This window comes from Oryctolagus cuniculus, chromosome 18 (assembly GCF_051225735.1).
Source record: "Oryctolagus cuniculus isolate XC-2025 breed Fujian yellow rabbit chromosome 18, ASM5122573v1, whole genome shotgun sequence".
NCBI classification, from domain to species: domain Eukaryota; kingdom Metazoa; phylum Chordata; class Mammalia; order Lagomorpha; family Leporidae; genus Oryctolagus; species Oryctolagus cuniculus.
Window position 1 is genome coordinate 69723965 of NC_142884.1, and position 13560 is coordinate 69737524.

The following is a 13560-nucleotide window of genomic DNA, read 5'->3' on the forward strand; positions in this document are numbered from 1 at the left end:
ACCATGACCTGTCTTCTCTCTGTACTTGAAAACTAAGCCTATTAGGAAACAGATTCTGGACCAGGACAATTAGCATTCCCTAAACTAGCTCGAGCTGGGGTCACGCTCTAACCGTACCAGGAAGCACTGGGAACTCAACCAACGAAAGGGACTTACTTCAAAGACCAGTGTCTCATTTGTGGGTCCCGGAGCATACAGACGCTCTGGTCGGTTAAAGGAGCGCTGATACTCAAATGTGGTCCCCGCGAAGGAGAACTCCCCAGGCCAGTCGATGCTCCAGCTCCCCGTGAGGTAATACTTCTGACTGAGGCTTCGAACGGCAAGGTAACTGGAGGAAATCTGCAGCTCCTGGATTTCAATGCTTCGGGCCCCAGCGGGAACGATGACCACGGGGTAATACTCTAAAGGGAAAGAAGAGAGGATTTCTGTATACTGCGTGCACGGAAGAATTAACTGCAAGCGCCCAGAGACGTACAGGGACCATCTGTATAGAGCAGAGCCTAGCTGGCATTCATTCCTTCTTTACCAGGTACAAACGATTTCATTTGTACAATCATTTTATTTTCCAAGTGGTGGAGACACCAGAGGAATACAATGTATGCAGTTTCCCAAAGACTTGCTGAGCGAGGTTTTGAGGACAGGTGATACACCCTTCTCCTTTCTAGATCATCAGAGTCCACGAGAACCAAGAATACTGTCTTTGTTGGTTTAAATCTACTTCAAAGTGACACAGAGTGATGTAGTCTCAATAGTGATACTCAGAAACATGGCTCTGAAATGGATTTTTTACTCAAGATGCTTGAATAATTGCTTCCACTATTCATTTAACATCATGTAAGTTTCATAGTAAGGTTCTTTATTTAACAAACACACGTGTAGCATACAACAACTTGGACAGCCTAGTATAACTCACAGTGGGAAGGCATTCATTTAACCTACTGCTGAGATACAACGTATTGCCCAAACTCCTCACGCTAAAACCATCTATGCCTCCTTATTCCCAGACAAGTGACAAAAGCCATCATCCTGTTTGTCAGGTGAGCTAGTAAGAGGCTCAACCCTCTTCAGCGTGGCTCAAATTTCTTCGGTAGTCACAGTCGTATCTCACCAGTGATAACAGCGAATCAGCAGCATCTCTCACCATTTGCTTTATGCTGGTTGAGGTATAGGCCTTTATAAAACTTGCAAGTCGAATTATCACCTTTGCAGACACCACATGCATCTGAAACGGCTTTAGAGCCAAGTTCATGATCACATCCAACTGGCTGGAACAACAACAAAAAGTGAGAAAAGTAAAGATTAGAGAAGTCAGTAGCCAAGAAGAACTAACAGGTGCATGCTTTTCAGTATTCACAGAACATTAGGAAGGCAGTACCGTTTTAGGATTCAGGGCACAGTCTGGAGTTTGGGATTCAACCATTGCCTCGGCTACTATTAGATGCATAACTAGGCACACTACAAGACTTTTCTTAAGGTTAGACCTTCATCTCTGAAACTAGAATAGAAAATCCCACTGCTACAAATATCAGGTGAGCATATTCAGGCCAGGTCTATGACAAAATGTGAAAACACCACTTGCAATGTGCGCATCCCATTATCAGAGTGGCAGTTTGAATCTCAGCGACTCCCTTCTCAATTCAGCTTCCTGTTAATATGCCTGGGAAGGCAGCTGAAAATGGTCCAAGTATTTGGGTTCTGGTCACCCACATGAGAGACCTCAACAGACCGAGATGGAGTTCATGGCTCCTGGCTTAGACCTGGCCCAGCTCCAGCCATTGTGGCCATCTGGAGAGTGAACTTGCAGATGCAAGATCTCTCTTTCCCTCTCCCTTTCTCCTCTCTCTTGTTCTGCCTTTCAAACAAACACATTTCTTAGAAAAAAGCTGGACAATGGAAAACCCTCTTATATCTACATACTTTGAAGTATCAAAGAGTCTATGATCAAAATGAAAGAGAAAGTACTCAAAGAGAAGGGGAAAATAACTGAAATAAATAGCAGTATTTCTAAAAAACATTGGTGAGGTTCCAACGGGGCAGTGAACGTACTTAGTAAAGATGCAATAAAATTTATTATGATTTCCATTCTAACTTAATACCTATAACTACTACGCAAAGCAGAATCACCACAGAAATGGGGTAAAAGAAAATAATTGGATGGGGTTCACACAGCAAGAGGAGAGTTTAGAGACGGGGTTCGCATCCCAGTTAAATATTTGCCCTTCCCCCACGCCACCTACGCAGAATCTCCTGCGCCACTCCTCGGGGGAGACACTGGATATGAGGAAACACAAGCACGACCATGCACCCCAAAGCAGAAGTGTTCTCTTACTTCACAAATCCCATCAATACAAACATCATTTTTGTTCGGGGAGCAAGGAGTTCCGTCTTTCACCTTGCCGGACATTGCAAAAAAAAACTCGAAGTTCTCAGCTTTGCAGTACAGTTTACACCGGTCTTCCTCTGAAAGCAAAGACATCAAGGTAGCACACAGTCAAGAGGAGATTGTAGGAAACATGAGATGACCCTGGAAGGAGGGATTACAGTTACGTAGCGTAATCAAACTGGAGAATGATACACTGTTTTGCATGTATGTGCACAAACAGCACATATACATGTGGCCCTCACAAACAGAAATGTCATTGGACAATCTGCCACAGAAAACTCATTTCCTAAAAACACATAACAATGTATTTCCTAATCCCCAGTCAGAGTCACCACACAAGATTGGCGGGCTGCATAGATGGGCCCTCCCCTCCTCTCCATAAGCACTGTAGGCTTTGTAGGTTCTACACTCACTCACCAGCAATATGTACATAAGGGAGTGCTGCTGTGTTTCAATAAAACTTTATTTTATTTCTTAAGAGAAGGTCAGACTTGGCCTGTGGGCCATCGTTCAATACCCCGATTTAGGACATGGGCTGCTTGACAGTTAATCAGTCTGCTAAGGGGAAATTTTAAGGCAAATCATCAATAATGTTCCTAAAACAGAGTAAAACCCATCGTGAAAAGGAAGAGGACGTAGAGAAACTGATCCTGAAGTTTCATAAAGTGGCGTCCATGAACCACTCCATCCCTGAGATCCTACTGGTGTCCCAGGCGAGAGGGGAATCTGTCAGGTTTACAGAGCTCTTGTTATCAGAAAGGAGTTACTCTGCCAATTTCTCCAACAGAGAAAGCTCTTCTTGGCCAGGAAGTCCAGATGACGTTGTTCACATGAGACCCTACGTGGGTGACCTTGAGCGAGATCCTTAACAACAGCTTTACAACACATGTAAACAGTTTGCAAAGAGTCGTCTTCCAGAAAACCCCTCAATCAAGGACGAAGTCAAAAGTTAAATGTGAAAGAGCTAAATTCTTACTGTTCAGATATGCAGATGTGTGGGTGGATTAAACACTGCTCTCTCCTCCACAAGTTTTATTTTTTTTAAATTTTAATAGCAGCTGTATTTAATATTTCCTAATTTCTGCATATGAGATTCAGAAGTTGGCAGGCACACACACACACACTCGCTTTTCTCTATCATCTTCAGGAATTAACAAGTTTGGGAAAGCCTGGTGCTTCCAGCATAGATTTCTGGGCAAGTTTATGAAGGAATCCATTAGAAACACAGAAAAAGAAGAAAATACAAGCTCACTACTGTAGGATGAAGACTGTCACCTTTGTGGAGCGTGATCCCTCGTTCTTCCCACACTACAGCGGTGTGTGGGCCCCTTCTGACGTGTCAGGAGGAGGAGGAGGAGCCAGAAGACCTCAACTTTTCTGTGTTCCTACACTGGGATGTGAGATCTTAAGGCTGGGGATGATGTTTGATTCAACATACTCTCTGGTGCTTCTAGAACTGTCCCCAACCCAAAAAATTGCTCAGTAAACATCTTCTGAGAGAGGAAACCAATGAAATTGCACTCTTCTTACATGATGCAAACTATAGTTACCAAACAAACTTGGAAACCAAAATGCATTTTCCAAGTTACAAATGTATGTGTTTAACTTTCTCTTGACATAACCAATGTATAACCTATTTAAAGGGCGATGACACAACCGATTCCACAAACACTCCCTTTAAATCAAAGCCATAATGTGGGGATAGACTACAGAGCACCCAGGAAGCCAAAGTGGGACAGAAGAGTCTTAGAGAACCGTCGATGACAAACACCGGTCTGCAGGAGGAGGCAGCCTACAGATACTGGAAGTGGAAGAACTTTGGGCTGGAGAGCATCTTCCCTCGGTGACTACTCAGTTCTAGTAGAATGCCTCTACTAATGGGGAGCTTACCATTTACAAAAGAAATGCACTTGTACTTTGGACAGTCGATATCTGCTTATTCACTCCCTCATTTCAAAAGTTACTACAGCCATTAAATAAACAACCAAGGAGTCTGCAAACAAAGTTTATGAGATTCATGTTATAAAAAAATCATGTATGGATTTTAAAATGTTTTCACCAAAATAAGCTCATCTTTGATTCTAACTTTCCATGAACTCTTTCAAGTGCCCTGGTATGATAAGTGGTATTCTCCGATGTTAAAGTTACAAGCATGTTCACACCAAAGGCTTAGTCTCTGTGGAAACTAAATTCCTATGGGGAGAAAGATGATACCTAAGTGACTAGATAACAAGTAAACATATGCACTGATAAGGGCTGTGAAGGGTAAAGCATCCAGCGAATGAGATGAAGGAAGAATATTCTAGATAAACTGGTCAAGAAATTCTCTATGAGATGCAATATAGCTAGGACACTCTTAGCCCTTCAATTATTTTGTCCTCTGATCCAAGTTCAACTCAGTCTACAATCCCTCCTATTCAAGGATTCTTCAAATTTTTCATGTGATTTTTTTGATAGTAAACATCTATAGGAACTTCATTGTTTCCTCTTAAGACACAGCTTTCAGAATGTTCACCTCTGTCTGTACTTTTAGAAAAATGGCCACATCTCCAAACCCAATCAACGCTCCTGAAACGGCCAGGCCGGCACAGAGCCTCGTGGCACGGTCGTCCCTAGTCTGGGAGGCCCTTCTGCTAGCGTGCTGCCTCTAATTGCACTAGCTTCCTGATGTTAACTGGCAATACGGGTTCACCTTGAGCTCTTGCACAGGAACAGCCTAGGAACGCTCATGAAATCTAGTTCCATCTCTACACCTGCCATCAGCAGTCACACATTTCACGCATCTCCTTTCGTAGGGGAACACAGGTGAGTTTTGATAAATCCAGAGAAGGAAAATAATGGAAAGGAAACTAGAATAGTGACAGATTATTCCACAAAGGTGATAGAAGCTGTATTAAATTTTTACATTTTAACAGAAACAAATGTTTCGTCATTAGCCAACATGAAAGCAAATTAACTGAAAAAATGAAACTGAAGCCACATCTTTGTGTTATAAGTACTAAGAACCTAGCTTGCAGATAACTTGCATTTGGGGTCTCGTGTCTGTGTGAATACATGCACCTGACAAAGAGGCCTTCCTTCCCATGTGTGTGTCCCTCTGACAGGTCAGTTACCGAGTATGGGGTCTCTGTGGGGTAGATATGGTTTTACGAGTTTTTTTCGTCTGGATAATTCATACCAATTTCCATTAACATCCCTGGGAGACTTAATTGCTGAAAAGTCTAAGGTAAATTTAGAAACCTAAGTGTGTTCCAAGCACATGAACCCTTTCACTCACAGATGTGGGAGACAACGGGTGTCTTGTGGAAAAAAGGGTGTGGAAAAATAAACACCATCTTCACAACTCAAGGAAACACTGAGCCAGCACGGGTCTGGGGAATGAAAGGTAAACAGTGAACTCTTTCCCAGGCACGGATTTCTCCTGTGCTGTGCCTTCACTTTAACCTCCACAGAGAGACATGTTCGTTCGGGGGTCACAGAGACTGAATTACCTTCCACTTTCGTGTAGGGTTTCCACTGGTAGAACCAGCCGCGGAAAGGTTTGCTGTTATATTCTGCACACTGCTGAGCTCGAAAATCCAAGCTATTTTCATTACAAGGGTTAATGTTGCACAGCTGATAAACACGGCTAGAACCTGGGCAGAACTTGCCACCATACTGAGGCCTGAAAGTAAAATCAAAGAGCTTTTACGCAAGTTATCAGAGGATTCCCTCAGTCATATGCAGTAACAATAAAATTCACTATTGGTTATATGCAGTAAGGAAGGACAACAAGTGATACAGATGGTCACAGTCTGTACAGCTGCATTCGATGTATTAGAGAAATGCAAATGTGTAGCATTTGAGTCAACATATCCCTTTGGTAACCATGGCAGACATGACTAATCTCCTAGGTAATCAACGGATTTATATATCTAGTATATATTTTACCTTAAATACAATATGTAACATTTATTAATATAGTCTTTTGCAAAAGCCTAAACTGGCCTCATAATCTTTCCCAATGTGATACCCACGGTACTCTTCCTTACTCAGAATTGATATGCTACCCACAGAGATGGCATCAAAAGCACCTTATGTCCTGATCCAACCTGTGTCTCAGGCTTTTCTCCCATTTCCTAACTCTCTCATTATTGTCTTTTGCTCTCCCAAGCACCTGCTGCTATGTGGAGCGTTAAGGTACTAGTTAGAAGGGACAGCAAATCCTGTATCCCTTGCTCTCCAATCGTGTCCATCCTTGAGATGATATTCTGATTCATGTCTGACTCCGGGGTGCCTTATTCTAATGGATTTCAAACTCTTCGAGAAAACCTTCCCCGGTTTCATCTGCATAATCACTTTGCAACTTCGCAGGTGGCCTGTTCTTCCTGCCAAGCACAGTGGGAAATGGATTTCCAGATTAGGGAAGCCCATTAGAACATAAATAATGATGATCTAATGGCAAGCTCTGTAAGACCGGGATGGGCCGACTCTTGAGCTGCAAAACCGGAAAGCAAAATAAAGGGGGTGGGGTGGGGGGAAGGCCACACTGAAAATTACCAGTACCACCTTACTCAATTGCTAGTTTTTTTCCTCTCCCTTTTTGTAGCTTTCTCCAAAGGTTACAACTTAACTGTGGATCACTGTGGTTATATAAGAACTCATGCCAACACATAACATACAAGGAGGCTGCAGGCCAATAAATTCACGTGATTAAAATTCCTTGTCTTCCTAGGCAGCACGAGGATGTGATGAAACAGCCCTGGATGTGCCTGAGCCAATTTTATGGAGTCCTGTAACCGTGTGTGCTGCAATGGATTCAACAGCAGCGCGAAGTGTCACACTGCCAGAGGAAATTTTTATGCTCTTTCAAAACATTCTGCAGCAACTATTCAAACATGTAGCAGCCTTTGCGCTACATCAAATCCCCCAAGACTCTCTAAGTTATTACCTAAAAGGCACTGAGCAAACCCAAAGTACTGTATCAGAGCCTCGAGACTCCAGGCCATCTTTATAAGCCATATTTAAAGCTAATTCCTCTGTTTAAGACTTTCTGTCGGAGACTGAACAAATAACCCTCATCTCTGCTCTTCACAGTTAATGAGGTGAGCGACATCACAACGTGTTACTTTTTCAACTCGTGGAGCTGTAATGTGGAAGACCTCCAATCTCCTACTGCCTTCTCTTTTCACAAAGTGAAAAATGACTGACTGTGCGAGCTCACCAAAGGAGCGGAACAAGGTTCCCACGGTTAGAAAGAGGCAGGGCAGAGCTCAGCCACCCCCCGCCCCCCCCCCCGACCTGGGGGCAATGTCCAGGATTCTTCTCCCATTCCACTGAGTCTGGGAGACTGAGTGAGGCCACAGGCAGGGGGAGATGCAGGACGCACATGGCTAAGGGGGCTGGCCTTGTCCAAGCCTCCACCTCTTCCCACCCTGACCTCGGCAGTTTTATTTAGTGTCCTCAGCTGTAAGATGGGGACAGGTTTGACAAGGGACACAATGCCTGTAAAGAATTTAGGGCAGGGTGAGCAGAAACGCATCGTTACTACTTTTCAATGCTCTTTACTGTTGCTTCATGTGTCCCCAGGGTTCTGTATCTTACGCTGTCTGCTTTCTATAGACTCGGATATTTCGTCGTCTACTACGGGGTAAGGTCAAAGTGGCTGAAAGTAATCACTGGTCAGAATTGGAACTTCTCTACGAAATCTTCCAGTGCAGCTTTATTTTTCTATACCTTTAAACGAGTATGTTAGGATTCATTAACAGATAATTGTATCATGCTCTCCCTCAGAGTAATAATATCTTTATGACTAAAGCCAAATACAGAAATAGCAAGCATCCGCCTGGGCACATGCTTTGCCCTTCTGTTGGACTGCTGGACCATATACCTATATTGGCTTCTGCGTGGTTCAGACCACTGATGGTTCTAACACTGGTTGATGATCATCAGAGCTCTGTTAAATAACCATTCAAGAGAATTCAGAGAGTTCATGGAAAAGCAGAATTGAACTTTATTTTGGTGCAAAGTATTTGCAATATGTGCAGCGTTTCCTTCATTCGTGTTTTCCATGAACTTTTTGAAGGCCCTGTCATGTACACACACACGTACGTTTGTGTGTGTGTACTCCTGGACCCCGCCACAGACTTTCTCAGATATGGAAGATTCGGAAACGACCATGTTTTTAAAAGTGCCTCTGGTGATTCTGATAATCAGCTGAACCTAGAAATCGCCAGTTGGAAAATGGGTCACAGATGTGATTCGATTCATGACTTTCCTCCCAACTCCATTTGCTAAGCTGCATTAGCTCAAGTGATAAATGATTCCTTCTCAGAGAGAGTCCGGTTTCAGGAAAGTTCTAGAACACCGTAGCACGTCAGTATTAATTTTCTTGAGCAGAGTTTAGAGGAAATTGCCTAGGCGCTCTGACAATGTGGTGATTTCACAGGGAATCAGGAAAACTGCTGAAGAATTAACACTGTAGGGCCTGAATACGACTCTGCCACTTCCATGGGGGTGACCAGGGCATAGAGGCTTCCGTGAATAGGACCCTCGGCCTCCCCCAGCTGCCCTCCCGTAGTGGACTGATCACAAGGGTTTCAACTCATCCGTCAGTGCTAACGCAATGGGAGCCATGGCCTGGAGCATCGTCCTCCTCTAGAGAGATCAGGGCTTCAGAGGGGGATGCTTGGCACTGTGGTTAAGCCACTGCTTGGGGTGCCCTGCCACCCACAAGGGGGACTCACACTGAGACCCCAGCTCTTGGCTTCAGCCTGGCTCACCCATGGCTGTGGCCAGCATGTGAGAGCGAATGAGGTGAAGGAGATCTCTCTCTCTCTCTGTCTGATGAATAAATGAAAGAAAAAAGAGACCAAGAGACAATGCAGCACTTGGATCAATGCCATAGGCCTGAGAAAAAGGAGGCAGCCACAGCTCCCTGGCACTGGCCATTTGAGAACCAGATAACCTTTAAACTCTTTTTAGGCTCAAGACACTTGAGAAATTCACAGATCAGCCAAGGATTTTTATTTATTTATATATATATATATATAAATAAAATGAAACAAAGTGTGTTCTGGGAACAACATCACTGCATGAAACAGAAACCTCACCCCGTTTCTCAGAGCAGAAAGCCCAAGCGATGGGGTTGAGTGGTGTGCGCAGAACACATGCTCACACTGAGGCAGAGAAGAGTATCAGTGTCTTGAAACAGGGAGAGCAATGAGCCATAGGGAAACCAAGAGAAATGAGAACAGAGAAGGAATAATTAATTCAGCTGCCTGGGGAGAGGATATCGGCTCCTTTTATTTGTGACTTCATGCAGAGTTAAACAAACAGCCTCTCAATGATCTTTCAAATGATAAGGCTGCATGGAGTGGAAATACTTTGGTGATTAATCCTTTTTATTAGGCATCTCTAAAATTACAATAGGATCTTTCCATGAAAAATGCCCTATTATAATGAGGCCGCTCAATCCCACAGATATGAGAGTGCTTTTAATGTAAACCTCAGGGGTATCATTCATGCGCTTCACCAGCAGAGCTATTAAATTAGGTAATCTCTTTCTTGCTTGGGAGAGTATCGGGATTGTAAAATGTTGTGATGTATGAAAACCAGATCCATGAAATATGCTTCAAAAATGTCAAGTAACAGAACGCTCCTAACCACTCTGTCCAAGACACGGGCCACATCAGAAGGGTGGTTCTGACCAAGTCGAGTTGAGCTGTAAATGCACCCTAAGCTCCCCTCTCATTCTCTGCAGGGGTTCCTCCTACTGGCACCTGGTAGCTGGAGACCAGGATGCTGCCCAACACTGCTCGCCTGCCGGACAAAGGACCCACAGTGTCAACACCACCAAAGCAGAAACGGCCCTGATTACCCTGAGAGGGTCCACACAGCACCTAACAAATTCCTAGGCAAAGTGTCTCCAAAGCCGCCTCCTCCGATGGCAGAGAAAGCCCGCCTTTCTATGGAGCCTAGGCTTTGCTGAGTCCGAGGGAGTCCCATTTGCCTCTTGAAAAATTTCCTTTGGCTCTAATTTCCCTATTTATTTTAACTCTCACTTTACCAAACATTTATGCAGTGCGGGTGACTCGCCAGGCACTTTCTAAGAGCACTTTAAACTCCGAGCCCAGCTGCCGCCGGTGCTACAGTTAGCCCACTTTTACCAGGGTGGATTCTGGGAGGAGGAGAGCTGGCTGTGTACAGCCACGGAGTGGCCACGTGTGGCAGCACCACGATGGAAACTCTTGCTGCCAGGCTTCAGTCCACGTCCTCTAGCGCCTCCAAACCACTCCAACTCCGCCATACAATTACATCCACTACTTTCCACACCCCATCATATTCTTCTCAACTCACCACATTTTCCTGAGTCCACTAGCAGCAGGAAGGGCCCTGCTTCTTGCCGTGGCCTCTGTGGCCTGGTCTTCTGTGACCCCCGGGACCCCTGGTGGACTCTGTGTTGAATGCTCACTGGATGCATTTGACAAAGTAATTTCTAATCCTCCTCTCCCTCACCCCCCAGCCTCAGAGGTAGGTGTTAGCTCCATTTTAGGTGACTTCCCCAAAGCCACACCGTAAGAAAGTGGCCAACAGAGCCTGGCTCCTTCTCCACTGCTATGCCAATGGGGAAACACACAGCTCATCGTGTTTCATGAAGACAGAGCTAACAGCAGCTCATAACTGCTTCATTGCCGTGCACGACGGACTGCTGCAGGCCTAGACAGGGGTACCTGCCAGTGACCAAGGCCAGTTCCAAGGCAAAGATGATCTTAGTCCTCACAGTGTTTTTTTTTTTTTTCTAAAGAAATCAATTTTATCATCACTGTTTTAACATGGTGAAATTTTTTTGCATGCACTACTTTTTTTTCTGCTTGCTCTTAAAATGTCAGGTAGATGTGCCAACACGTGATGATGTACATTCCTGCAGGGCAAAGCTGAGCCAACTTCCAGCAGCTCACCCCTTTGAAAGGCTCTCTTACCCCCCTGCCCAAGCTCCTGCCTCCTGTAGGACTGTGGGCACAAGTAGCCTACAATGTGTAGCCCTAGTATGAATGAAGAAAGTAGCTTGGACTACTACTGGTGTTCCTGCTCAGCACAAGCTCCTCTGTGAGGGGACTTCTGAGAGTAATAGGAAAAAATGCAATTAAAACTCTGAGATTATTTTGCTGCAAAATCTTTTGAAACTCATGCATGATTTTTTCATACTACGTATCTCCATTGGACCAAAAAAAATTTTTTTTGCATCAAAACAACCTTAGACTTTTAAATCTGTTTTCCATGAATCTAAAGGGCCGTCATCGAACAATTCTGCTTTTTATTCAATTTTTCCCACCATATATTGTCCAATGCATATAGCCTTTGTGTACAGAGAAATGCTGGTTGATAGCAGTTAATAAGAGAGGAAAATCATACCTAGGACAGTGCATTCCAGGCCGAAGGTCAATGCCATAGAAGGCCTGGGTGAACGCTGGAGACTTACTTGGGGTTATTGCAGTGTCTCTCCTGAAATCTGACTCCTCCTCCACACGTCCGAGAACATTCAGACCACTTGGACCAGGACGACCACTGGCCGTGGATGGGCCGAGGCCCGAGCTCCCCGAACTTCACACACTGGCCTTGCCGGCACCACTGTGAAATCAAAGCAGGACATGGTTTGTTAGCAATCCCCTGGGAAAGCACAGGGGGATGCACACACCTGCACGGAAACCGGATAAACAGGTCTGGTGGCAGAAAGGAAAAAAAAAAAAAAAAGATGACACCTTGATAGATTCCTCTCCTCCCTGTGTACTTTACAAACATTCATGCGCTGACCATGTGAGCCATCCAGACAGAAATGGCACTGCTCACCCACAGGCTGAGGGCTCCATGCTCTGTGAGCGATCGGAGTCCACACACACAAAACTCCAAGGGCGCCTCCCTCGCCTCCGAGACAGGACGCTACTTAAAGAAATGATTGTGGATCGTTCACTCAATCAGAAAGCGTTTCTAAGATATAACCAAAGGATGTATCGCTTGAATGATTAACTCACAGTGAAAGCACACGCAATTATTCCCACATTGTGTTCTTCCTGATTTCAATCCTTATGCACTGGAGTAGCTTCCAGACGGCACAAACAGTACTGTTTAGACACAGTGCTTTGTCTTCTTTTTTCTACACACTCGGTCCCTGCTTAGCACCCTCTCACAGCTGATCTTCCATGCCTTGGACAAAAGAACTCTGGGTCTTTCGCTGTCCATGGACCCAGGCAAGTGAGGGTGAGTGCTGCTTCATGTGTTCATCTCTCCATTTCAGCTCTCCTCTGGGACAACCTGTAGGCCTGCAGGTCATCTGTCTCCTTGGGGGATTCTCTCTCCTTGGTAGTGCCTTCTGTTGTGTCTCCCCACCCCTCCTACCCCGGCTCCCATGGTGTTTTTATTATGAGCAAGGTTCTGCATGAGTTAGCCTAACTGCACCCTCGCCTAAGAGCCTCTGCAATCAGACCCAAAGCGCTGGGTTTAGACCAAGCCAGGTTCTGCTGCGGACTGGGGCTTGGGTTTCAGCCTCTGAGGAGGGGGTGTTTGACTTCCACATCTTCACTCTTCCCCTGTGATCCACTTGGCAGGGCCGCTGTTTATTGTGTAGCTTCGTTGCTAATACACTTTGTCTACGTTAAGATATTGCTTCCTTTCTGCAAATTCTTGCCATGGGCTGATGAATTCTTCTGTTTTTAATTTTTGTTTCCCTTGGGTTAATTGCCATTTTGGAGTTCGCATGAAATCATATAACATTGTTGAGCACTTTCTCAGGCGAAAGCCGTCGGTCATCTGAGGATTCTGTCTACTGTAAGTATGTATCCATCTCCCCCGCGGGGAGTGCTGGGGCTCTACTGGATTCAGAGCAAGCAACAGCAACAGCTACAGCTACAGCTGATGCGGTCGCTTCTCTGTGCCAAACGTGGTCGGGAGAATGTCACATGTAGAAGCTCCTACGATGCGTGCAAAGGACACAGGAATTTAAAACTCTTCCAAATGAGGGAAATTTATCAAAGCAATTGCAACTTGCTGAGTCCCACAGATGCCCAAATAGCTACACCAGTAGCAGTGACCAAATTTAATTCAGAAGCCAAAGAGCCCAAATGGGACACATTCCACCTCGCAGCTTGGAGACACATCACTGACCAATGTGCCTGCATTCCAATTTCCTTTCTGGAAGCATG

General features: G+C 44.9%; 1 protein-coding gene across 10 annotated transcripts in view; it reads right to left on the bottom strand.

Annotated features, from left to right (window-relative positions):
* Positions 1–13560, bottom strand: part of ADAMTS18 (ADAM metallopeptidase with thrombospondin type 1 motif 18) — a 157602-nt gene that overhangs the window by 36450 nt on the left and 107592 nt on the right. For 7 of the 10 annotated variants that reach the window (XM_089319367.1, XM_051847029.3, XM_089319369.1 and 4 more), the window contains 5 exons: positions 11844–11992; positions 5875–6047; positions 2330–2460; positions 1142–1265; positions 157–401 (listed from right to left, as the gene is read on the bottom strand). In XM_089319367.1, coding sequence (XP_089175493.1) covers positions 157–401; positions 1142–1265; positions 2330–2460; positions 5875–6047; positions 11844–11992 — 822 coding nt within the window. Of the gene's footprint in view, positions 1–156; positions 402–1141; positions 1266–2237; positions 2461–5874; positions 6048–11843; positions 11993–13560 lie in introns of those variants that run through there. The other 3 variants (XM_089319373.1, XM_089319371.1, XR_016224854.1) reach the window with 2 other exon arrangements.